The sequence below is a fragment of the Cervus elaphus genome, chromosome X, assembly GCF_910594005.1.
Source record: "Cervus elaphus chromosome X, mCerEla1.1, whole genome shotgun sequence".
NCBI classification, from domain to species: domain Eukaryota; kingdom Metazoa; phylum Chordata; class Mammalia; order Artiodactyla; family Cervidae; genus Cervus; species Cervus elaphus.
The window spans coordinates 31541680-31568918 of record NC_057848.1 but is presented as its reverse complement, the minus strand read 5'-3'; the positions used below and the strand labels follow the sequence as shown (position 1 = coordinate 31568918).

General features: G+C 44.3%; 2 protein-coding genes across 6 annotated transcripts in view; one reads left to right on the top strand and one right to left on the bottom strand.

Moving 5' to 3' along the window:
* COL4A6 (collagen type IV alpha 6 chain) overlaps positions 1 to 15906 on the top strand; it is a 325810-nt gene extending 309904 nt beyond the window's left edge. For both annotated transcript variants that reach the window (XM_043895351.1, XM_043895350.1), the window contains 12 exons: positions 213 to 320; positions 414 to 521; positions 1901 to 1972; positions 2841 to 2966; positions 7987 to 8103; positions 8396 to 8557; positions 8749 to 8847; positions 9979 to 10125; positions 10862 to 10978; positions 11861 to 12052; positions 13325 to 13611; positions 14309 to 15906. In XM_043895351.1, the coding sequence (XP_043751286.1) occupies positions 213 to 320; positions 414 to 521; positions 1901 to 1972; positions 2841 to 2966; positions 7987 to 8103; positions 8396 to 8557; positions 8749 to 8847; positions 9979 to 10125; positions 10862 to 10978; positions 11861 to 12052; positions 13325 to 13611; positions 14309 to 14569 (1796 nt within the window). In that variant the 3' untranslated portion in view covers positions 14570 to 15906. The remainder of the gene's footprint in view (positions 1 to 212; positions 321 to 413; positions 522 to 1900; positions 1973 to 2840; positions 2967 to 7986; positions 8104 to 8395; positions 8558 to 8748; positions 8848 to 9978; positions 10126 to 10861; positions 10979 to 11860; positions 12053 to 13324; positions 13612 to 14308) is intronic.
* A 596-nt stretch (positions 15907 to 16502) lies between these two features.
* The window catches only part of ATG4A (autophagy related 4A cysteine peptidase), a 73056-nt gene continuing 62319 nt past the window's right edge, over positions 16503 to 27239 (bottom strand). For all 4 annotated transcript variants that reach the window (XM_043895355.1, XM_043895353.1, XM_043895352.1 and 1 more), the window contains one exon: positions 16503 to 18082. In XM_043895355.1, the coding sequence (XP_043751290.1) occupies positions 18012 to 18082 (71 nt within the window). In that variant the 3' untranslated portion in view covers positions 16503 to 18011. The remainder of the gene's footprint in view (positions 18083 to 27239) is intronic.

The window sequence follows — 27239 nt, the reverse complement described above, 5'->3', positions numbered from 1 at the left end:
TACTAGAGTAGGTTGCCATGCCCTTTCAGTTGGGCGACACCTTTCAAGTATGAAGACAGCTGCCACAATACTTTTCAGAGTTTCTTCATTGGATCCAGCTGCCATGGCGGCTCAAAATGGCTTCATCTTCCTGCTCCCACCCCCACCTCCTGTGGAGGAACATACTCCCTTAACTATACCCTGATCACTCAGCATTTTTCTTGATTTTGTAGGTGTGAAAGGAAAAGACGGACCAGTTGGTGATGTGGGTTTCCCAGGAAACAAAGGTGAAGATGGGAAAGTTGGTATTTCTGGAGATGTTGGCCTTCCTGGCTTCCTAGGTACCATGACACATGACAACTTTATTCTGAAAAAGTTTGGATCAGTGTCATGTCAAGACTCCTTCTGAATTTCTGCCTTTTTTTCATTCTTAGGACTCCCCGGAGTTGCAGGCATGAGAGGAAATCCAGGGCTTCCAGGTTCTCCAGGCCACCCAGGGGCAACTGGGCCCCTGGGGCCCCCTGGCCTAATAGGAACCAAAGGTATGTGTATTAGGGAGTGGCAGTGGGGAAAAGGGTCCTTCCCTCAAAAAAGGATAGTAACTACTTTTTATTAGGAGACCCTAGTTGGAGTTAAGCCATATCCAGGGGAGTCATTGACTGAGCTGCATGAGAGGTAACAGGAAAGGAGGAAGAAAGGAGGGCGGGCATGAGTGGAAACAGGAGAACATGGGGTCCATGGAGAGCAGAGTTAGGATGGAAGGTCATCGCCCTGGCATAGGTAGCCTTTCCCTGACTGAGAGATTGGGCAGCAAGTCTCTGGGAGCTGACAGTTCAAGGTCTTGGCATTGCCGCTCTGAGTTCTTCTTGAAGTTACATAATTATCTACCATCCTGGAGGAGGACATGGCAACCCACTCCAGTATTCTTGCCTGGAGAATCCCATGGACAGAGGAGCCTGGCGGGCTACAGTCCACAGGGTTGCAAAGAGTTGGACATGACTAAAGTGACTTAGCGCAGCACAGCACTGCTCTTAAAGCTATGTGTGCATGCATGTTCAGTCGCTCAGTCAAGTCCGACTCTTTGCAACCCCTTGGACTGTAGCCCGCCAGGCTCCTCTGTCCATAGTGATTCTCCAGGCAAGAATACTGGAGTGGGTTGCCATGCCCTCCTTCAGAGGATCTTCCCAATCCAGGGATCAAACCCTTGTCTCTTAGGTCTCCTGAATCGGCAGGCAGGCTCTTTGCCACTAACGCCACCTGGGAGGCCCTCTTCAAGCTATACTGGTCTCTAATGAGAGGCAGAAACACTTAGGGTAGAAGGTGGAGACTAGGGGTGGTCCAGTCTCCCTTAGGGCATTAATTAATGCTTCAAGAATGCCCATTATACAGAGTGAAGTAAGCCAGAAAGATAAAGACCAATACAGCATACTAACACATATATATGGAATTTAAAAAGATGGTAACGATAAAACAGAAAAAGAGACACAGATGTACAGAACAGACTTTTAGACTCTGTGGGAGAAGGTGAGGGTGGGATGTTCTGACAGAATAGCATTGAAACAAGTATACTATCAAGGGTGAAACAGATCACCAGCCCAGGTAGGATGCATGAGACAAGTGCTCTGGGCTGGTGCACTGGGAAGACCCAGAGAGATGGGATGGAGAGGGAGGCGGGAGGGGGAATTGGGATGGGGAACACATGTAAATCTGTGGCTGATTCATGTCAATGTATGGCAAAAACCACTACAATAATGTAAAGTAATTAGCTGCCAACTAATAAAAATAAATGGAAAAAAAAAAAAAAAAGAATGCCCAGGACCTTTGAAATGAGGACTTTGCAGTGCCCTTGGGGGCAGGACCTTTTACTGACTCTTCATGATTCAGAGTTGCTGGAACCATTTCTGATCTTCTCTCCCCTCAGGTTTCCCTGGACTTCCAGGTTTACATGGACTGAATGGGCTTCCGGGAACCAAGGGAACCCATGGAACTCCAGGTAAGCAAGACCTTGTAAGGCAAGGAGGAGAACACCAACTCTTCCAGAAGCCTGATGGGGCTGATCTTGAGTTCTAGGCCACAATGTATCCCATTTCCTTAGACTCCTAGATGTCCTTAGTGTGAGTGAGTGAAAGTCGCTCGGTCGTGTCCGACTCTTTGCAACCCCATGGCCTTATACAGTTCATGGAATTCTTCAGGCCAGAATACTGGAGTGGGTAGCTTTTCCCTTCTCCAGAGGATCTTGCCAACACAGGGATCAAACCCAGGTCTCCCACATTGCAGGTGGAGTCTTTACCGGCTGAGCCACAAGAGAAGCCCAAAACAGTGGTTAGAGGTGGCTGGATTAGAGTTTTATATAAATTTGGTTAACATTTATTGAGCATTGTGCTAAATATTATACCTGAATTACCTTATTTACTGGAGTGGGTAGTCTTTCCCTTCTCCAGAGGATCTTCCCAACCCAGGGATTGAACCCAGGTCCCCCACATTGCAGGCAGATTCTTACTGGCTGAGCCACAAGGGAAGCCCAAGGATACTGGAGTGGGTAGCCTATCCCTTCTCCAGGAGTTGAACCAGGGTCTCCTGCATTGCAGGAGATTCTTTACCAACTGAGCTATCAGGGAAGCCCTCTAGACGTCCTTGCCAGCCCCCAGTTGGGGATGCCTTGATGTGTATGTGTATGTGTAGGGGGAGGAGGGATAGGAAGTTGAATGGGGTTTGTCCTTCTACCTGCATCAGCTCTCCTCCCTATCATTTCAGCCCTCAGCCTCTGGTGTCTGTGAGGCAGACTCCCTGCAAGTGAGCTGGGCACAAGGGCCTCACCCCCACTGAGTTGTGTCCCCACATCTCTCTGTATCTCCTCCTAGGACCTAGTATAGCTGGTGTGCCTGGGCCAGCTGGCTTGCCTGGTCCCAAAGGGGAAAAAGGTTCTCCAGGAATTGGCATCGGAGCCCCAGGAAAGCCAGGTATAAGAGGACCCAAAGGTAGTCAAGGTAAGTGAACCCCAGTCACACTTGGCTGGGAGGGTTGGGGTTCCTTGGGGTCATGTGGCTCTCAGGGATGAGTTGTACATGTTTTTAACATCTCTGGGGATTTCAGAACCCAACTACTGACAAAAAGAGGGTAGGCTCCACCTCAGGCTTTCCCAGGAAGGGGTGTCAGAGAGCAGTTCAGTGAGTCCTCTCTAGCTTCCAGCTTCCCTCCAGTTCTCCCTTATTAACCATAGGGCCTCTCTTTCTCACTTTGTCAGAGTCTGGTTTTAATGGTCCTGAGGGACTGGGCTTGTCCACTTAGCAAGAGGTTTACCGGAAATCCCTTGGTGTCCAGGGCAGTTGGCAGTCACGGGGCCCTGAGAAGACAGTGTGGCTGCTGGAAGGAACCCAAGACTAAGAGGATAAATATCCCCCTAGGACAGTTACACAGCAAGCAGTTGGTTAGGATTTACTGGGTTTACTAGAAGTCAGATTTCACCTTAATCTCAGCCCCTGACTCATCACATAGTCTGAAGTCCCTTTCTGAGTCTCCCTTCCCCTACTTCTCGGGCTTACCTGGTGGCTCAGACAGTAAAGAATCTGCCTCCAATGAAGAGACCTGGGATCAATCCCTGGGTCAGGAAGATCCCCTGGAGATGGGCATAGCTACCCACTCCAGTATTCTTGCCTGGAGAATTCCATGGACAGAGGAGCCTGGTGGGCTAGAGTCCATGGGTCACAGAGAATCAGACACAACTGAGTGACTTTCCCTTTCACTTTTTTCACTTCCCCCACCTCTCAAATAATGAGAATGAATTCTGATTCTTTAACTCTCCTTAGAAATGTTCTAGAGATGCATATACCTCCCACTCAATGTAGAACAAGACATGAATTTCACGTAGCATCATAGCTGAGAGCAAGGGCTCTGAAGTCAGACTACTGGATTCAAATCCCAGCTCTCCCTCTCACTAGCTACATGACCTTGAACAAGGAAGTTACTCACCCCTCCATCCCAAAGGAACCCACAGGTTTCCTTTTCTATAAAATGTGAATAAGAGAATCTACTCTATATATTTGGTGAGACATCAATGAAGAGCGAGGTAATACATATGGAAGCACCTAGCACAGTGCATGGCAGCTTCCCTGGTGGCTCAGGTGGTAAAGAATCTGCCTGCAATGCAGGAATCCTGGGTCTGACCCTGGGTCAGGAAGATCCTCTGGAGAAGGAAATGGCGACCCACTTCAGTATTCTTGCCTGGGAAATCCCATGACAGAGGAGCCTGGCAGGCTTCAGTCCATGGGGTCACAAAAGAGTCAGACATGACTAAGCAACTAAGCAACTTACACCTTAGCATGGCACATAGTAGCTGGTCAAGAAACATTGGCCATTCTACTATCACATGTTACCTGGGGAAATAATGTTTGCAAAATGTTCTGTTCCTCATAGTTCTGGGGCCTGATGTCCCACCACATAATGATGTGCATTTATGTGCATGTTTGTATAATGGGCGTAGGTTTTCCAGGAACTATATTCATGCATTAATTCATTTCCAGCTGCATTTTATGTTGGGGTATCTGCTGTCTCTGTGTTTACTCTTTCCTTTGTCTGGACCAACCTGTACTTTTCTGAAAGCCAGCAGTTTCTCCAGAAGTGAGGGCTTAGGAAGGGAGGCTTTGTGGCTTCTTTGGCAGGAGATAGAGAAAGGTCTGGGTCCTGGGTGGAAGCACAGGCATGATGCCTTTTCTGTTTTTAAATCTTGACTATGAATTCCTGGTCATTACATTATTCATTGTCTTTGGCTATCTGAGGTAATAAAACCACAAATACAAATGTAGTAAACAGCACATGTCAAGATGGATACATTTCAGGTGCATAATCTTGAAGGGGGAGAAAGGGGAAGTTGCAAAGGAATATGTTTAGTGTGATTCCAAACAATATGTTGTTTAGGGATGCAAATATGCATGGATATTCAAACTGTGATGAAAAGGGAATGATGAACACAAACCTCAGGACTGGTTGCCTCTGGGAGGGAGGGAAGATGGTGAAATCTGTAAAGGGTGTGAAAAGAACAACCTAGAGGGATGTGATGGGGTGGGAGGGAGGTTCAAGAGGGAGAGGACTTATGTATACCTGATTCATGTTGATGTATGGCAGATACCAACGCAACATTGTAAAGCAATTATCCTCCAATTAAAAATAAACTTAAAAAAGCCAGGAAAGAAAAAAATTCAAAGGTATTGCTATCTTCTTTTCCTTAAATTGGGTGGTTGGAACACAGATGTTCATTCTATCTAGATGATATTTTACATATGCTTTATAAATATCCTTCTCTTCTTCTCAATATCTAATTAAAAGAATTTGTTCAAATATCATATCCCCCAACAGGAACTGAATCTCTAATTTGATTATAGAAATCAACGTATAACGAAGGTTTCAGTTCAGTTCAGTTCAGTTCAGTCACTCAGTCGTGTCCGACTCTTTGTGACCCCATGAATTGAAGCATGCCAGGCCTCCCTGTCCATCACAAACTCCTGGATTTTACTCAAACTCATGTCCATCGAGTCAGTGATGCCATCCATCTCATCCTCTGTCATCCCCTTCTCCTCCTGCCCCCAATCCCTCCCTGCATCAGAGTCTTTTCCAATGAGTCAACTCTTCGCATCAGGTGGCCAAAGTATTGGAGTTTCAGCTTCAGCATCAGTCCTTCCAATGAACACCCAGGACTGATCTCCTTTAGGATGGACTGGTTGGATCTCCTTGCAGTCCAAGGGACTCTCAAGAGTCTTCTCCAACACCACAGTTCAAAAGCATCAATTCTTCGGCACTCAGCTTTCTTCACAGTCCAACTCTCACATCCATACATGACCACTGGAAAAACCATAGCCTTGACTAGACGGACCTTTGTTGGCAAAGTAATGTCTCTGCTTTTTAATATGATGTCTAGGTTGGTCATAACTTTCCTTCCACGGAGTAAGCGTCTTTTAATTTCATGGCTGCAGTCACCATCTACAGTGATTTTGGAGCCCCAAAAAATAAAGTCTGACACTGTTTCCACTGTTTCCCCCTCTATTTCCCATGAAGTGATGGGACCAGATGCCATGATCTTAGTTTTCTGAATGTTGAGCTTTAAGCCAACTTTTTCACTCTCCTCTTTCACTTTCATCAAGAGGCTTTTTAGTTCCTCTTCACTTTCTGCCATAAGGGTGGTGTCATCTGCATATCTGAGGTTATTGAAAGTTTACCCCTTAGCAAATTTCCTAGGAGCAAACCCTGTCCCTACATTACATTTATCTAAATAACATTAAATTATGCCATTTATTTCCATATTTGCAGTATATACTGAGAGGCCACATTAGTATATTTTGGGGTTATTTTTAGGGCTGTGACAATGGAATAAGTTTGGAAAATATGCCATCTTGCATTTTCATCATGTGATCACTGAATGAGAATTCTTAAAGAAACACTTGAGCTTTTTTTTTTAACTATGTGAGGTCAGTAGTACCTTTATTTCACGTTTAATAATATATTAGTGTAATTATAAAATCAAGAAACAGTTCAAAAAGAGAAGTTGGCTGCAAAAATTGCCATGGAAACAAACTTTATAATCTGTGCCTAGCCCACACTTACTCTACTATTTGTGGTGTCTTGTTTATTTGTTTTGCATAATTTCAGCCCATATATATGTATAGATATATGAAGATATATTTTCAGGACAAAAATACAGTATGTCTTTCTTTTCAGATTTTTACCTTTGTGAAAATGAAAACTACTTCAAAGACTCATCAAGACATAACTAAAAGTAGTACCATGTGGTTTTGTGACTAGTTTTGCTTTTTGTTTTTACTTTGTTTCTTTTCCAGACTTCTAATAATTGGAGACTTATTGAAATTTAGTTTCTCCTCCTTTATATTTCATCAGTATTCAATTAATCAATGAGCTGTTAATGATGCCCAAATTAACCAATCTGCCATCTTCCCTTACAAGTTTTCATGGATTTTCTATTTATTAGCAAAGTATGAGAAATTCTACATTAATATTTTCAGCTTTTTGGTCAGAACAATCAAATGCAACATTAATATTTTGGTATTTTCTTGTCACAAACAAGAATCTCAACCAGCAAAACAGTTTATCAATCAATTTGAATTAATTCCTCTTCATTTAAATATCTTCTAGAATATACCAAAGTAATAAATACACTTCTTCCATGTTACAAGAATAAAATAGATTTCTGCATTTGTGTATGTGGCTTTGATATGTTTTCCCAGCAAGATTATCACTCTATGTTTTTGATGTATGCATATTATATACATCTTCTATAATCTGTTGAAATTTTTTTGGTTTTGAACCTAACATGTTCAAACAGAAATTTGAGCAAATATGTACATAGGCCAGTAAGTGGCTATTTTCCTTGGACAAACGGGGAAGGGATTTAGGCAGTTAAGAAAGCATTTAGCTAATATCATGAATCACCTATAAAACTGGTTTCCAGCTTGCCTGGAAGACCCAGAAATAGCCAGATAAGACACCAGGGGTCTCAGCACTCTTCCCACCTCCATTCTGCTGGAGCAGGTGAGGTTCTCTTCTGACTGGTTAGGAGCTACACCCTACCTCCTTCTATAACCTTCTCTGAGCAGCAGCAGACAAGACTGGCTAACTGAATGAAACATTATACAATAGGGACAGTAGGTTTAAAAACACCTCAGGAAACTTCAGTTCCAGGTGCTACAGTTATACCTTCTTTTCTTCCTGATTTGGGGGAAATCTGTTTAACATATTTCCATTACCAGCGAGTTGGAGAGCTAGAACTTTCTGAGGCTCTATTCATCCCAATTCAATGCCAGTGGGGGCTCTCTGAGCCCCTGTCAGCTGTTTGGGGCCGCTGGCTGCCAAGGGACAAGAGCCCTCTGCTGGCCTCGGCTGCTCTGGCTGCTACCTAATGGCTTCCATTTTCTCTGTACGAACTTTCATTTTCTCTGAGAGAGCCTGGCCCTCTCTTAGGTACACAAAGCCCCTGCAGCCCCTTTTATTTATTCTTTGCAGGTTTTCCAGGTCTCCAGGGCACCGCTGGTCTCCCTGGTGCGCTGGGCCTCTCCTTGCCTTCAGTCATAGAAGGACAGCCTGGCGACCCTGGGCGACCAGGCCTAGATGGAGAACGAGGTAAAGCCAGCAAGCGCAAAGAAGGCTGGCCATCACCTTCTGTCCAGAGTTTAGGGAGAGCTTGTCTACAGTCTAGCCTCACATCCCTCCCCCTGCAGGGACACAGGGGACTGGAACGGGCTACATTTTGCTAAAAGGGTTTGGGAAGGTCTGGGCATTGGGGCCCGACAGAGGGCAAGGGGACATTATCTGCCTTGGGAGTGGGCTTTGGCTTCCTATCAATGTCAAGGCCTTCCACAGTGGCCACTTCCTCTGCCCCCTACCCTCATCCCTCTTCCTATCTTATCCCTAGGCCGCCCAGGCCCCCCTGGGCCTCCAGGCCCCCCTGGACCATCCTCAGATCAAGGCGACCCTGGAGACTCTGGCTTCCCTGGAATTCCTGGCCCTCAAGGGCCCAAAGGAGACCAAGGAATTCCAGGTTTCTCTGGCCTCCCTGGAGAGCTAGGATTGAAAGGTATGACTGCACGGCTGGCAACTGGGCCCTTTCCCACTCCACAGTTGGAGATGACCCCTTCCTGCCACCCTGTGAACAGAGACCGGCTGATGATGCTCTTCCAGCCCTTGTCTCTGCTTAATCTCAAGCCCCCTTCCCCCACCAGCACCACTGGGCCAGGCCCTGACTTGCTTTCCTTTGGGCTTTGCCAGGCATGAGAGGTGAGCCTGGCTTCATGGGGACTCCAGGCAAGGTTGGACCACCTGGAGACCCAGGACTTCCCGGGATGAAGGGGAAGGCGGGGCCAAGAGGTGAGTTGAGAGCATATACTGGCTGTTCCTGAGCTCGAGGGAGGGGCTGGAGTAACATTCTTTCAGGAGCCATTTATCACCATGCCAGAAACAGAGGGAGCTTGTCCACCTTGGGGACACCTCTGCCACCATCAGCTCCCAGGACTGAAGGCCACTGCTGCTTTGCCACCATGGATCCTGCCACTGACCTCCCCTCTCTGCATCATTTCTGCATTAGTGTGTACTGGGTTGGCACTCAATCACCACTCATCCATTTGCTGAATCCAGAAATGAAGCCCGTCTTTTACACCACTCCCCTCAATCACACACATCCAGTCCCATTAGCAACTCCTGGGGGCTGTGTTTCCTGAATGGGCCTTGCATCCACTCCCCTCTCATCACTTCCACCGATACCTCTCAGATTCAAACCACCACCATTTCTCACGTGAATCTGTGGTGACCTGCTGACTGGTCTCCGTGCTTTCATTATGCACCTCCCCCAACAATCGTTTCCCCAGACAGTGGTGGGAGAGGTCTTATAAAAGCAGAAATCATCCATTGGTAACCCATGGCATCCCTCATCACCAGTTTTTACCCTTTGCTGCTCACTGTGCTTTTCTCACACTGGCCTCTTTCTGTTATCCAGAAACATCACACCCGGGCTGGCCACAGGACCTTTGCACATGCTAGTTCTACTTCCTGGAATACTCTCCCCTACCTCCAGCCCCTTCTAATGCTTTAATAATCTCAGCTTAAGTGTCACTGATTGTAAGAGGCCACTTATCACTAAAGCAGGTTCCCCACCCTGTAGCCATCTCCACTGCATCCCACAGTCACTGCACTCTCCATTTCCTTTGTAGCACTTTTCACAATTTGCAGTAAGATGAATGGTTTTTGTCAGGTTATGCATATTTCATCTTTTTCAACAGACCGTCATCTCATTAAGGTCTTACTCACTGCTCTATCCCCTCATCTACCAGGGACTAGAACTCAGTAGGCACTCAAGCAAATTGACTCATTTGGCTTCTATCAGTAAGCCAGCTGGTTGAGTTTGAGGTCCTAGGCTGTGATGCCAACTGAACCTCCAGGGGCCTTCCCTAGCCACCTCCTCTGCCTCCACCTGACATTTCCATTTCCCCCACCTGCCCACAGGCTTATCTGGCCCTCGAGGTGCTCCTGGACACACACCCATTGCAGAAGCCATCCAGGCTCCCCCTGGACCCATGGGTCTTCCAGGCATTGATGGCATCCCTGGCCTCATGGGAGACCCTGGGGTCCAAGGACCTGTGGGCCTACAAGGTGAGTAGGGTGCCAGGAAAAGGGAACTTAGTTGGGAGCTGAGATGGCTTTGATTGGGAGGCTGAAGCAACTGGCTGGGAACCCCCAGCTTCAAGGGGTAGTTTCATCAAGCATTTCCTTGGTTTCCTCACAAAGCTCCCAAACTTTTTGCCAGGAAGGAGACCCCCCCCCAAGAGCCAGCAATTGTACTTGGCTTCAGAGAACATGTGCAGAGCACAATAGCTAATCCAGACAGCTTGTCCCTCACTAATGTGCTGCTACTGGAAGGAGGGAGTGGTGGGCAAAGGAGTGTGGTGGGCAATAAAGAGAAAGAGAGAAAGCCCAGGGTTGGGGGACAGAAAACCCAGCTTCTAGTTCCAGTTTTGCCAAACTGGAGTAAGCAAGCAGTTGCTCTGGGCCTCAGTGTCCTCATTTCTGACTTGGGACCCCAGCATTTGCCCTGCATCCTTCCCAGAGTTGCTGGGAGGATGAGAGGAAGTGAGGACAAGGGTGTGATGGGGCTCAGAAGGGCTAAGTTCAGAGTGGGGTCCCAGGGCCGAGCTACCCAGACGTGAACTAAGGACTAGCCTAGGAGGCTCAGCCCTGTGCTCAGCCTGCACTCCCAGGTGATGGCCAAATCTGCCCTCTTCTGGTGAGTCCTGGGCATGACACATAAGTCCCCTTTCTCCAGGGAAGACCTGGAGAAGTCCTCCTTCTCCACATTGAGTACCCCACTGTGGGCCTTCTCTCCTTGCAGGATCTAAAGGTTTACCTGGCATCCCCGGCAAAGATGGCACCAATGGACTCCCTGGCCCACCCGGGGCTCTTGGTGATCCTGGTCTCCCTGGACTACAAGGCCCTCCGGGATTTGAAGGTCTGGCAATGTCAGCACTAGCAGGCAGAGGGCTTCTATAAGGGTTTGAGGCTTGGTAGTGAGTCAAAATCTCAAATCATGGAATTAGGAAACCTGGCAATAAAACTTGACACTACTAGGAGGCTGGAAAACTGGGCTCTCATCCATTCACGCCCACTCCATTCTGAGCTGTGACGGATCAGAGCCCTACATTCCAGAAGGCGAAAAACTGTTCCAAACAGTTCTCTGGGTTCTCTTCCAGCTCTTAAGAGCTATGACTCCCCTGTCCTGCACCAACACCCTTCTACCCAGGGATTCTGATGTGGACAGAAGGGGGTTTAGTTCAAGGGAGAAGAAAAACTAAGGTAACATATGGCTGTTACTCCTCCTTTTACCTCCTTTTATATCAGAAATGGCAAATCAACATTCCTGAGGCTTACAGGAAAAGTGCCGTCATTGTCAGCTATGCCTGACAGGAAAGGAGGGTGTGATTTTGCCTCGCTAACCCCAGCTCTGCCTTCACTGCCTTTGATTCAGTGAGTCCTCAATTATCTCCTATGAAAGCCTGAAGGCCAGCCCAAAAAGTAGCCCCCTCTGCTCCCTCATCCCATCCCATAGAACCAAAGGTTGGGTGACTGGAAGAGAAAGCAGATCGTGTGCTTTTCAAAATGAGGACTCCCTAGCCAGATACATCTGAGTTGGCATTCTAGTTCTACCACTTACTAGCTGTAGGTGGCGAGCCTGTTTCATTAGCCACAAATTGGAGTGATAAGGTTGTTGTAAGGATTGAGTGAGCTAATGCTTGTACATAATGGCCCCTGCTCAACACTTGCCACCAAGTGAGTACCTGCTGTTACTATTGGCTGTACCTGGCTCACCCCTTTTCTGCTCTCTCCATCTCAGGAGCTCCAGGGAAGCCGGGCCCCTTCGGGAGGGCTGGAGTGCCTGGGCAGAGCCTGAGAGTGGGCTACACCTTGGTGAAGCACAGCCAGTCAGAACAGGTGCCCCTGTGCCCCAGTGGGATGAGCCAGCTCTGGGTGGGTTACAGCCTGCTGTTCGTGGAGGGGCAGGAGAAAGCCCACAACCAGGACCTGGGTAGGTATCAGCTCCCACAACCACCCCTGGCCATCTGCCCCCACAAGGACCACTCCTTGTTCATCCTGACCATTGGTGGGCCCATGTTGGATAGTGGGTTATAAGTACCAGGTCTAGAGTCATTCATGAAGATATGGGTTCAAACCCTGGCTCTGCCACTTACTCTGGACATGTTATTCAACCTATTTTACCTTCTGCCTCCTTCTCAATGGAACAAGGCTAATTCTAGTACCTGTCTCATAGGTTGGAGTGAGGATTACAGAAATCACCCAAGTAAAATGCTTAGAACAATGTTTTACATATATTTGTTGTTGTTGAGCTGCTAAGTCATGTCTGACTCTTTGCGACCCCATGGACTGCAGCACACCAGGCTCCTCTGTCCTACACTATCTCCTGGAGTTTGTGCAAATTCATGTCCATAGAGTCAGTGATGCCATCTAGCCATCTCATCCTCTGTCACCCCTTCTCCTTTTGCCTTCAGTCTTTCTCAGCATCAGGGTCTTTTCCAATGAGTCAGCTCTTTGCATCAGATGGCCAAAGTATTGGAGCTTCAGCATCAATCCTTCCAATGAATATTTAGGGTTGATTTCCTTTAGGATTGACTTGGTTTGATCTGCTTGCAGTCCAAAGGAGTCTCAAGAATCTTCTCCAGCACCACAATTCAAAAGCATTAACCATCCATTAAACATTAACGATTAGTGCTAAGGTGCTTAGTCACTCATATGTGTCTGACTCTTTGTGATCCCATCCATGGGATTTCTAGACAAGAATACTGGAGTGGGTTGCCATTCCCTTCTCCAGGATCTTCCCGACCCAAGTATTGAACCCAGGTCTCTTGCATTGCAGGCAGATTCTTTACCATCTGAGCCACCAGGGAAGCAATTAGTAGTAGTAATAACAACATGATCTGTGAGTAACAATGATTACCCAAGAATTAACTGAATTGTCTTCAGGCTTGCTGACTCTGAAATGTAGACTCACTCTATTAAATGTTGGTTTTACAAAATGGGTTGATTTAGGGAGTCTTCATTCAGTTTCTAAAAAGATTCATTATCCAATCTCTCTGGTACATAGAAAGTAGGATTTGATCAGCAGACATCAGGGTGTGTACAGTAGTCCAGGACCAGAAGGAGAGGCAACCATGCTCTGGAACAAGCAGTTGGATATGAATCCAAACCACCACCTAGTTCAGTCGTAGTGGCTCTGAGGACAATCCCAGCCCAGTCCCTCAGCCAGACCTTACCTGCCCCTGCCTATCTTCTCTCCTTCCAGGGTTTGCTGGCTCCTGCCTGCCCCGCTTCAGCACCATGCCATTCATCTACTGCAACATCAATGAAGTGTGCCACTATGCCCGACGGAATGATAAGTCCTACTGGCTCTCCACCACTGCCCCCATCCCTATGATGCCCGTCGGCCAGACACAGATCCCCCAGTACATCAGCCGCTGCTCTGTGTGTGAGGCGCCCTCGCAAGCCATTGCTGTGCACAGCCAGGACATCACCATCCCACAGTGCCCCCTGGGCTGGCGCAGTCTGTGGATTGGGTACTCCTTCCTCATGGTGAGGCCCCGCACTGCCCCTTTCCCCAGGGTAAAGGCTAAGGGTAGGGAGCGCTTGGAGGGAAATCCTGAAATCGAGTGCTGAGGGAACCGGGTGATGCAAGGGCTGGGACATCAGGCCAAATATGAGGCCCACTTGTACTCGACAGGTGACAAACACTAAGTGTTCCCTCAAGGGTTTGGTACAGATTGCAAGTAAGAGTTCCAATAAAGGTGACATCAGAGTAAGAGCTGTTAATAGATCCATGAGGGGATGGGCCCATGGTCTAACCACCTGGTAGACTATTCCATGTTCTCTCCCTTCTCTGGAAAACACCACCATGGGCTTGGAGCAAAGGGTTCTGAGATCTGCATTCTGAATCCCACTGAATTTTCCTTAATTCAGCCTTTCTCAGATTTCTTTGTCAGTGGAAATCTGCTGGGGGCACTAGCACACCTGGGGGACTCAGAGGGCATCAGCAGTCTGAGAGAAGCTGGCTAGGATGTAGCCACAGCCCAGGTGCTGTGGGCTAGGAGGGCACTCAGGAGCTCGGAGGGGGCACTCCTGGCCCTAAGGCAGTGACAAGGGTCCAAAACACAGTGTTTGGTTTATTGACCTGACACAGGGGCTGAACCAAGGGACCAGAGGTCAGGGATGGATAAGCAGAGCCTGTTGCCTCCCAGGTGACCAGCTCATGGCCACCCTCTGTCCGTTTCAGCACACAGCCGCCGGTGCAGAGGGAGGAGGCCAGTCCCTGGTCTCTCCTGGATCCTGCCTAGAGGATTTCCGGGCTACTCCTTTCATCGAGTGCAGTGGTTCCCGGGGCACCTGCCATTATTTTGCCAACAAATATAGTTTCTGGCTGACAACAGTGGAAGAGAGGCAGCAGTTCAGGGAGGAGCCCGTATCTGAGACACTGAAAGCCGGACAGCTCCATACCCGGGTCAGTCGCTGCCAGGTGTGTATGAAAAGTGTGTAGGGTGGCACCTGCCACTCTGCCCCTTGCCCTCCCCTCCTGCACACAACGGTCACCTCACAAACCCGAATGGTCTGAAGAAGGAAGGCCTAAGCCCTTTTGCCCATCTGTCAAGTTGTACCTTGGAGTCTCGTTTGGGCTGGACTACTGGACCTTGGTCACCCCCACCCTCAGGCCCCCTGGGTGAGCCCACCCTGCTGAGGTCTGCTGTCCCATTTCAGTCAACCTGGTGCTACAATTTGGTTTGGATGTTTGCATGATTCTTCATGGCTACCTCAGAAAGACTGCTAGGCCACCACTTTCTTAGAATGCTCGCTTTCCTCACCATCTTGATCAGAAAGCTCTTCATGATAGCTAAGGAGTCATTTCTCTATGTCCAGAGGTCACCGCACATTATTTGGCTTAAACTAGAACCCAGTGTTTCCACACACAAAAAAATGTTCTCTGGTTCAACATTATGGATGGATGGAGCCTGCACAGGGCAAACTCTCACTCTTCACAGAGACAGAATGAGGTGCTAGCAGTAACCTGGGGTGAGCTTTGATTCCTTTGACAGTAAGCACGACTGGGCTGGAAGGCCAGCTGCCAAGAGGGGCTCATCAACTTCATATGGTCATAGACAAATCAATTCCTCCTTGTCAGCTCCCTCTCCAGCCACAGGCAGCAGACTTGGCCTGATTCAGAGTAGAGCAGAGGATGTACCAAATGGGGTTAGACCCATAAAGGGAAATGCGAACTGCTGCCCATTCTCCTGGGCTGGGGGTAGAGAGGAGCATGGGTAAGGAGGTGTGAATTTTGCTTTTGACTCCAGGAACAAAAAGATAAATCCCTTGTCCCAATTTCTCAGAAGCCCTTGTTTATTCCAAACACCATCCAGATGTGTGCAATGTGGCAAATCAACACTGCAGTGCTGGTTGCTTTGCATTTTGAGGCTGTGAGAGACTTGCCATTAAAATTTCCATCCAATTGCTCTTTCATAGGTAGCCTGTTAAACCATTTTGATGTTTTTTTAAGCCTCATAAAAATCTAGCACACTGCTCTCTTTAACAGTTAGCAGACCCAAAGCAAGCCTGAGCCTGGACAGATGATAAACTATATCATATTCTGTTTAGGGGGATTATTTTAACCATTTCCTTTAATTATCAGTTTCCCAGAACACTTAGCTATGTTGACATGAGGCAATTCCTTCCAGGTGATTCTGTTTCCTTAAATATTATATAAACTGTGCCAACACACACAAAGCATAATCAGTATAATCCAAACTATTGTTACCTTCACCTCTTGAGTAATAAGCATGGTGTCAGCTTTGTACATGGCAAATAAAAGGAATTCAATGTGAACATTTGACTCTTTGACATTCTTTGATGAAAATTTTTCAAAGCCCATGTCACTGAAATTCCTAAGTCCCCCTCAGAGCCTTGGGGATTCTTGTTACTGCAAGTTGAGCTTTACAACGTAACAGTGAGGCACAGAAAAATACAATGAAAGTCGAGGGCTGAAAATGTCTTCCAACAGGCAACAAATCTACAAGTTGTTTCAAGATAAGCTTACTACTGTTTTTAGCCCCATCACATGCTTGAGTTCAAGAAAGGGCTTTCCATACTTCTGGGTTCTCAGGATCATTTGCAGATTAATCAAAAGGAGAGAAATTTTAAAGTCATTAAAATCAAATCAAGATATATGTGCATGTATTTGTATATGCATAAAATATAGCCTCTGGAAGGATAAACAAGAAATTAATAACATTGGGAGGGTACAAGGAACAGAACTGACTTGTGGGAAGGAGAGACATTTCACTGAATACCATTTTGCATCTTTCAAATTCTGAATTCACTGGAATATATTACCTACTGGGTAAAATAAGAATATGGAATCTAAGGAAACGAGTATTCAAATATTCCTAACTATACCAAAAAAAAAAAAAACCCCACCTTAGTTTGGTTTATTTCCTTTATTTGCTAGTTTTCATACTGCAGTTGCTGGCCTTCCTGGGGCCTGTTGGGCACTTTGTTGACCAAGGAGGTGAAATGCATACAAGTTGAAAAAGACAAGGAGTGGAAAATGGGAAAATATCACCGGGATGTGAGGTACACCCACACAGGAGAATGGTTAGCAAAACCAATTTGATGAATATGTGCTTTAAAACTTAGTATATTGCTAGTCTTGAAATTAAGGGCTTCCCAGGTGGCTCAGTGGTAAAGAATCTGCCTGTCAGTGCAGGAGACATGGGTTTGATCTCTGCACTGCAAAGATCCCCTGGAGGAGGAAATGGCAACCCACTCCAGTTTTCTTGCCTGGGAAATCCCATGAGCAGAGGATTTCAGTCCTCTGGCAGGCTACAGTCCATGAAGTCGCAAAGAGTCGGACATGACTTAGCGACTGCACAATAACAACAGTCCCCAAATAGTATTTGATGCACAGATTAAATGTCACCACATGAATAATTATCTTTCCAATTATGACTGTAAAGCAAAAGGGAGTCAAATTCAACCACAATTTTTAATTTCCCAAACAAAAATCAATAATTTAAGTCAGTGATTAGCAAACTACAGCCTGGGGCTAAATCCAGCCCTTCCCCCCTTTTTTGTAAATAAAGTTCTATTGCATTACAGCCAGGCTCTTGTGCGTGTGCACTGTCTAGGGCTGTTTAGGTGCTTCACCAGCAGAGATGAGTAGCTGTGACAGTTGCTACATGGCCTTCAGAGCCTAAAACATTTCTTCTCTGGCCCTTGACAGAAAAAGTTTGCAGACCCCTGAATTAAGTGATAAATGATTTAAGGACAGGGTGACATCTGACAGAAGTATCAGTTAAGACGGGGACAAAATAGTAAGGTTCTCTCAAGTAGGTAGATCAATAAATATACATTTGATATAATGTCTTTGACATACTTTTTGAGATCAATTATGATTATTTAAGTACATATTCAAATACTTTAACAAGAACTTTTTGTTCTTGTTACCATTGTTCTGATACAATGATTAACACTTTATTATTAGAGCAAGGGAACAGACTGCTTCTTAGTATTTAGCCCAAAGAGGTCAAACCTGAAAAGGGTAAAGAAGCACAGGGTAACCATCTCTCATCTGCTGGTGCTGAAAGCAAGGTGGGAGTTGCTGGCTGTCCTCCACACATCCACCTCCCCATTCCAGCAGCTGAAGATTTGCTGTGGCCATGTAAGAAGCTCGGAAGCAAGAGACGGCTCCTAATCTTTCTGCTCCTAGATTCCATGATTGTTTTAGTTCCTTTTGGGGAAGGGGCATATTGTTCATTCTCTCTCTCTTTTTTTTTTGCTGAGAAATGGTGACTGGCTCAGTCATGATTCCTATCAAGTTTGTATGCTGTTGGCATATTAGGCACTTGCTGACTAAAAAAGTTTTACGTGATGAGTTCATGTTCTTCTGGTGCCAGATGGAAGACAGATCTCCAAGGTGAGTTTCCACTATCCTATATGCTCAGAATCTCGAAATCTTCCTCCAGGTCAAACTCCTCTAGTTGTTCAGTAGAGTCAATGAACTCTATCAGAATACAGAAATGAGGGGGGAAAAAAGCTTGAAAACCTTTGGTTCAACAGGTCAGTATGTTACTCGGTAGTTAAGACCATATGTTCCTTAACTGCTTTGCTACACAAAAGCTAGTGTAGAGGAGACTTACAGGTGGGACCACTGCCAAGTGTTAGCAATTCTCCATAAAGAATCAAAATAGTTTTAGGGGCCCAAGATGTGAGAGTAGAAAGATCCTGAACTTACCTCCTCTTATGAGCACAACAAAACCAAAACTATCTGCAGAACAACCGTTGATGAAAAAGACTGGAACCCACGAGAAGAGATCTTCTACAACTAAAGTCATAAAGAAGAATTCACAGCAATATGGGTAGGAGGGGCGGACTCAGGATATGATCAAATCCCATACCCACAGGCAGGCAACCCACAAAATGGAGAATAATATTGTAGAAGCTCTCCCACGGGAATAAGAGTTCTGAGCCCCATGTCAGGCTCCCCAGACTGAGGGACTGGCATTCGGGAGGAGCCACCCAGAGCATTTGGCTTTGAAGGCCAGCAGGGGTTTATTGCAAGAACCCCATAGGACTGGGAGAAATACAGACTATACTCTTCAAGGGCCCACACAAAAGTTTCATGTGTACTGGGACCCAGGACAAAAGGAATAATTTGATAGGAGCCTAGACCAGCAAATTTGGAAAACTCATCAGTGGCCATGGGACTGGAAAAGGTCAGTTTTCATTCCAATCCCTAATAAAGGCAATGCCAAAGAATGTTAAAACTACTGCACAATTGCACTCATCTCACACGCTAGCAAAGTAATGCTCAAAATTCTCCAAGCCAGGCTTCAAGAGTATGTGAGCCGTGAACTTCCAGATGTTCAAGCTGGATTTAGAAAAGGCAGAGGAACCAGAGATCAAATTGCCAACATCCACTGGATCATCAAAAAAGTAAGAGAGTTCCAGAAAAAACATCTACTGCTGATTTATTGATTATGCCAAAACCTTTGGATCACAACAAACTGTGGAAAATTCTTCAAGAGATGGGAATACCAAACCATCTGACCTGCCTCCTGAGAAATCTGTATGCAAGCCAAGCAACAGTTAGAATTGTACATGGCACAACAGACTAGTTCCAAATTGGGAAAGGAGTATGTCAAGGCTGTATATTGTCACCCTGCTTATTTATATGCAGAGTACATCATGTGAAATGCCAGGCTGGATGAAGCACAAGCTGGAATCAAGATGGCAGGGAGAAATAGCAATAATCTCAGATATGCAGATGACACCACCCGTATGGCAGAAAGCAAAGAACTAAACAGGCTCTTGAAAGTAAAAGAGGAGAGTGAAAAAGCTGGCTTAAAACTCAACATTCAAAAAACCAAGATCATGGCATCCAGTCCCATCACTTCATGACAAATAGATGGGGAAACAATGGAAACAGTGAGAGACTTTAATCTTGGGGGCTCCAAAATCACTGCAGATGGTGACTGCAGCCATGAAATTAAAAGACATTTGTTCCTTGGAAGAAAAGCTATGACCAACCTAGACAGCATATTAAAAAGCAGAGACATCACTTTGCCAACAAAGGTCTGTCTAGTCAAAGCTATGGTTTTTCCAGTAGTCATGTATGGATGTGAGAGTTGGACCATAAAGAAAGCTGAGTGCCGAAGAACTGATGCTTTTGAACTGTGGTGTTGGGGAAGACTCTTGAGTGTCCCTTGGACTGCAAGGAGATCCAACCAGTTAATCCTAAAGGAAATTAGTCTGGAATATTCACTGGAAGCGGAGAAGCAAATGGCAACCCACTCCAGTACTCTTGCCTGGAAAATCCCATGGACAGAGGAGCCTGGTAGTCCATAGGGTCGCTAAGTGTCAGACATGACTGAGCGACTTTACTTTCATTTTTCACTTTCATGCATTGGAGAAGGAAATGGCAACCCACTCCAGTGTTCTTGCCTGGAGAATCCCAGGGACGGGGGAGCCTGGTGGGCTGCCATCTTTGGGGTCGCACAGAGTTGAACACGACTGAAGTGACTTAGCAGCAGCAGCAGCATTCATTGGAAGGACTGATGCTGAAGCTGAAACTCCAATACTCTGGCCACCTGATGCCAAGAACCGACTCATTGGAAAAGACCCTGATACTAGGAAAGATTGAAGGCAGGAGGAGAAGGGGACACAGAGGATGAGATGGTTGGATGGCATCACCGACTCGATGGACACGAGTTTGAGCAAGCCCCGGGAGTTGGTGATGGATAGGAAAGCCTGGCGTGCTGCAGTCCATGGGGTCACAAAGAGTCAGACATGACTGAGTGACTGAACTGACTGACTGACAGGCCAGACCTACCTGCTGGTCTTAGAGACTCTCCTCGAGAGGTGTGGGTAGGCTGCAGCTCACCAGGGGGACATAGACACTGATGGCAGTCATATTCGGGAATATTCAACCACATGAATATTCCTGGTAGCTGACATGTTGGATCACTAGTGCCAAGACCTGACCTCACCCAACAGCCTGTAGGCACCAGCACTGGGACACCTCAGGCCAAATAACTAATTGGGCAGGTCTTCCTTGGCGGCTCAGTGGTAAAGAATCTGCCTGCGGTACAGGAGACGCAGGTTCTATTCCTAAGGGAATGGCTACCCACTCTAGTACTCTTGTCTATAGAATTCCATGGACAGAGGAGCCTGGCGAGCTACAGTCTATGGGGCCCCAAAGAGTTGGACATGACTGAAAGACTAACACTTCCACTTTTCAGACAAGCTGCCTGAAGAAGTCGAAAGCCCACAGCCTCTAGACATGCCCTTAGACATGGCCCTGCCCATCTGAGGGCCAAGTCCCAGCTCCACCCACCAGGGGACAGGCCCTGGCCCCTCCCACTAGGAAGCCTGAACCAGACTCTAGACCACCCTCATCCACCAGGGGGCAGGCACTAGGAGCAAGAAAACTGCATCCTGCAACACAGACCAGACCTGACCCTGGGATCACCTCAGCCCTGGCCCTGCCCACAGCAGGTCAATGAAACCTTTGGACACCCCAGAGCTCATACCCAACTCTATCAGGAACTAGCCCCCACTTACCAATGATTTGAAACATGCTCTGGGATCCCTGGGCCCAGCAGCCATACTACAGGAACTAGCTCTGCCTGCCAGTAATCTAGCACTAACCTCTGCCATTAGTTGGCACAGCCCCAGAGTCTTCAGTACCCTGACTCCAGCCACCAGTGAGCCAGCACTAGCCCTTGGGCCCCCTTGGATTCTGCAGCCAGCCACCTCATGACCAGGCCCCACTAAAGAGCAACCAGCAGAATGTGGACAAGGCAGGGCCTGGCAACCAACCAGACTTGATGCCAACTAATCTAGTAGATGGCCCACAGGGTCAGTCCACCACAACAGAAAGAACCAAACAGCCCTCATAGGGGGAACACCTAGAGCACATAGCTTGGGTGACGAGAGAGGAGTGCACTTCTGGGACACATAGGATGCCTCCTTCAGAGGGCCACTTCTCCAAAGTTGAGAAATGTAACTAACCTACTGTAGACATAAAAATACAAATAGCAATGTAGGCAAAATGAGGCAGCAGAGGAATATATTCCAGACACAGGAATAAGATAAAACTCCAGAAGAATGAAGTGAAGAGGAGATAGGCAATCTACTCAAGAAACAGTTCAGAGTAATGATTATAAAGATGATCAAAGAACTTGAGAAGAGAATGGATGCAAAGAGTGAGAAATTAGTTTTTAACAAAGAGAACATATAAAGAACAACCAAACTGAGATGATGAATACAATAACTGAAATGAAAAATATACTAGAAGATGTATACCTATGGCTTATTCATGTTGAGGTTTGACAGAAAACAACAAAATTCTGTAAAGCAATTATCCTTCCATAAAAAATACATTAATTTAAAAAAAGAAATGCAAAAAATATATACTAGAAGGAGCCAATAGTAGACTAAATGATACAGAAGAATGGACCAGTGTGCAGGAAGACAGAGCAGTGGAAATCACTACAGCTGAACAGAAAAAAAAGGCAGAAAAAGAATGAAAATAAATGACAGTTTAAGAGATCTCTGGGACAGCATCAAATGCACCAATATATGCATTATAGGGGTCCCGGAAGAAGAGAGAGAGAAAAGACCTGAGAAAATATTTGAATAGATAACAGCTAAAAACTTCCCTAACCTGGGAAAGGAAACAGGCACCCAAGTCCAGGAATTGCAGAGAGTCTCATACAAGATGAACACAAAGAGGGACACACCAAGACATGATGTAATGAAAATTACAAAAATTAAAGATAAAGAGAGAATACTAAAAGCAGCAAGAGAAAACAAATAACATACAAGGGAACTCCCATAAGGCTATTAGCTGATTTTTCAGCAGAAATTCTGCAGGTCAGAAGGGAGCGACACAATATATTTAAAGTGATGAAAGGGGAAAACCTACAACCAAGAATATTCTACCCAGTAAGATTCTCATTCAGATTTGATGGAGAAATCAAAAGCTTTACAGACAAAGGAAAGCGAAAAGAATTCAGCACCACCAAACCGGCTTTACAATAAATGTTAAAGGACGTCTCTGCATGGAAAAAAAAAGATCACAAATAAGAACAAGAAAATTACAAAATGAAAAAGCTCATTGGTAAAGGCAAATATACAGTAAAGGTAGAAAATCATTCAGACAAAACTAGTAAGGAGGTTAAAAGACAAAACTTGTAAAGTCACCTGTATCTACAATAAGCAGATAAAGGATTCAAAAAACAATTAGATGTAAAATATGATATCAAAAACAGTAATCATGAGGGGAGGAAAGAACAAATGCACAGTATGTACAATGCATTTGAAATTAAGAGATCAGCAACTTAAAACAGTCACATTTATATACAGACTTATACAAAAACCACAAACCAAAAAATCTATAATAGATATACACACAAAAAAGAAGGAATCCAAACATAACACTAAAGGTAGTTATCAAATCACAAGAGAACAAAAGAAGAAAAAGGGGGGAAAAGACCTACGAAAACAAATCCAAAACCATTAACAAAATTGTGATAAGAAGACACATATCAATAATCACTTTAAATGCAAACGGACTAAATTTTTCCAACCAAAAGACACACACTGGCTGAATGCATACAAAAACAAGACCTGTATATATGCTGCCTACAACATATTCACTTCAGATCTAGAGACGTACACAAACTGAAAGTAAGGGGATAGAAAAGGGTATTCCACACAAACGGAAATCAGAAGAAAGCAAGAATAGCAATACTCATATCAGATAAAATAAACTTTAAAATAAAGACTGTGACAAGAGACAAAGAAGGGCACTAGAAGGGATGAACCAAAGGATTCAAGGAATGCATCCAAAAAGAAGATATAAAAATTGAAAATATATATGTACCCAACATAGGAGCACCTTAATATATAAGGCAAATAATAACAGTTATAAAAGGAGAAATTGACAGTAACACAATAATAGTAGGGAACTTTAACACTCTAGTTACATCAATGGACAGGTCATTGAGACAAAAAATCAATAAGGAAACACAGGTATTAAAATAACACATGAGACCAAATGGACTTAATCGGTATTTATATAGCATTCCATCAAAAAACAGCAGAACATTCTTTTCAAGTGCACATGGAACATTCTCCTGGCCACAAAATGAGCCTTGGTAAATCTAAGAAAACTAAAATCATATCAAGCATCTTTTCCAACCAGAACTCTGAGATTAGAAATTAACTACAAGAAAAAAACTGCAAAAATCCACAAACACATGGAGGTTAAACAATATGATACCAAACAACCGATGGATCACTGAAGAACTCAAAGAGGAAATTTAAAAGTACCTAGGGACAAATGAAAATGAATATGCAATGATCCAAAACTTATGGGTTGCAGCAAAAGCACTTCTAAGAGGGAAGTTTATAGCAATATAAGTTTACCTCAGAAAATAAGAAAAATCTCAAACAATCTAAACTGACACCTAAAACAACCAGAGAAAGAAGAACAAACAAGACCCAAAGTTATGGAAGGAAATAAATCATTAAGATCAGAGCAGAAATGAAATAGAGACTAAAAAAAAAAAAAAAAAAAAAAAAAGAAATGATCAATGAAACCAAAATCTGGTTCTTTGAAAAGATAAAAAAAAATGATAAACCTTTAGCCAGATGCATCAAGAAAAAAAGGGAGAGAACCCAAATCAATAAAATCAGAAGTGAAAAAAGAGAAATTACAACTGACACCACAGAAATACAAAAGATCATAAGAGACTACTATGAGAAACTACATAGCAATAAAATAAACAGCCTATAAGAAATGGACAAATTCTTAGAAATGTACAATCTCCCAAGACTGAACCAGGAAGAAACAGAAACTATTACCAGTACAGAAATTGAATCAGAAATTTAAAAATTCCCAACAAACAAAAGTCTAAGACTGGACGGCATCACGGGTGAATTCTATCAAACATTTAAAGAAGAGTTAACAGCTATCCTTCTCAAACTATTCTAAAAAATTGCAGAGGTAGAAACACTTCTGAACTCATTCTATGAGTCCACTAACACCCAGACACCAAGTCAAACAAAGATATCACACACGAAAAAGAAAATTACAGGTCAATATCACTGAGGAACATAGATGCAAAAATCCTCAACACAATACTAGCTAATTGACTCCAACAATACATTGAAAGGATCACACACCATGACCAAGTGGGATTTATCTCAGGGATGCAAGGATTTTTCAATATCTGCAAATCAATGTGATACACCACATGAACAAAGTAAAGAATGAAAACCATATGATCACCTCAATAGATGCAGCAAAAGCTTCTGATTAAATTAAATATCCATCTACGATAAAAACTCTCCAGAATGTGGACATAGAAGGAACATACGTCAACATAATAAGGCCATATATGACAAACATACAGATAAACATCATACTCAATGGCAAGAAGCTGAAAGCATTCCTGATCTCAGGATGCCCACTCTTGCCACTTTTATTCAATATAGTTTTGGAAATCCAGGCCACAGCAATCAGAGAAGAAAAAGAAATAAAAGTAATCCAAATTGGAAAGAAAGAAGTAAAACTGTCACTGTTTGCAGATGACATGATACTATACATAGAAAATTCTTAAGATGCCATCAGAAAACTACTAGAGCTCATCAACAAATTTGGTAAATTTGAAGGGTACAAGATTACCATACAGAAATCTGTTGCATTTCTGTACACTAACAATGAACTATCAGAAAGAGAAATTAAGGAAATAATCCCACTTACTATCACATTAAAAAGAATAAAATACCTAGGAATAAATCTACATAAGGAGGCAAAACACCTGTACTCCCAAAACTATAAGATGCTGATGAAAGAAACTAAAGATGACACAAACAGATGAAAAGATATACCATGTTCTTGGATTGGAAGAATTAATATTGTTAAAAACACCATACTACCCAATACAATCTACAGATTCAATGCAATCCCTAACAAATTACCAATGGCATTTTTCACAAAACTAGAACAAAAAACTTTCCAATTTGTGAAAACAGAAAAGACCTCAAATAGACAAAACAATCTTGAGAAAGAAGAACAGAGCTGAAGGAATCATGCTTCCTGACTTCATACTATACTACAAAGCTACAGTCATCAAAACATATGGTACTGGCACAAAAACAGAAGCATAAATCAATGGAACAGGACAGAAAGCCCAGAAATAAACCCATGCACTCACTTAAGGTTAATTAATCTACAACAAGTGAAAGTTGCTCAGTCAAGTCCGACTCTTTGTGATCCCATGGACTATACAGTCCATGGAATTCTCCAGGCCAGAATACTGGAGTGGGTAGCTGTTCCCTTCTCCAGGGGATCTTCGCAACCCAGGGCTCGAACCCAGGTCTTCCACATTGCAGATAGATTCTTTACTATCTGAGCCACCAGGGAAGCCTAAGAATACTGGGGCGGGTAGCCTATCCCTTTCCAGCGGATCTTCCCTGCCAAGGAATCGAATCAGGGTCTCCTGCATTACAGGTGGATTCTTTACCAGCTGAGCTATCAGGGAAGCCCAATCTACTACAATGGAGGCAAGAATATACCATGGAGAAAAGACAGTTCCCACAATAAGTGGCTCTGGGAAAATTGGACAGTTACATGAAAAAGAATGAAATCAGAATATTCTCTAATACCATATACAAAAAATAAACTCAAAATGAATTAAACACCTCAGTGTAGGACTGGATACTATAAAACTCCTAGAGGAAGACATAGGCAGAATACTCTGACATAAATTTCAGCAATGTTTTTTTTGGATCTGTCTCCTAGAGTAATGGAAACCAAAGTAAAAATAAACAAATGGGACCTAATTAAACTTAAAAACATTTGCACAGCAAAGGAAACTGTAAACAAAATGAAAAGATTACCTATGGACTGGGAGAAAATATTTGCAAATAATGTGACTGCAAGGGATTAACTTTCAAATACACAAACAGCTCATATAGCTCAGTATCAAAAAACAAACAGCCCAATCAAAAAATAAGCACAAAACTTAAATAGATATTTCTCCAAAGAAGCCATACAAATGACCAACAGGCACATGAAAAGATGCTCAATATCACTAAGCATTAGAGAAATGCAAATTAAAACTACAGTGAGGTATCACCTCACACTGCTCAGAATGGCCATCATCAAAAAATCTACAAATAATAAATGCTGGAGAGGGTATGGAGAAAAGGGATCCCTCTTATACTGTTGCTGGGAATGTAAATTGATGTGGCCACTATGGAGGACAGTGTGGAGGTTTCTTAAAAAACTAAAAATAGAGTTACCATATGATCCAGCAGTCACACTCCTGGGCATAGATCCAGAAAATGAAAAATCTAATTCAAAAAGATATATGCACCCCAATGGTCACAGCAGCACTATTGACAACAGTGAAGACATGGGAGCAACCCAAATGCCCATGTACAGGTGAATGGATAATTAAGATGTGGTGTGTATATATAATATATGTATACACACACATGCATGTATATATAATGGAACATTACTCAGCCATAAAAAAGAATTAAATAATGCCATTTGCAGAAACATGGATGGACCTAAAGATTATCATACAAAGTAAACTAAGTCAGAAAGAGAAAGGTAAATACCACATGATATCACTTACATG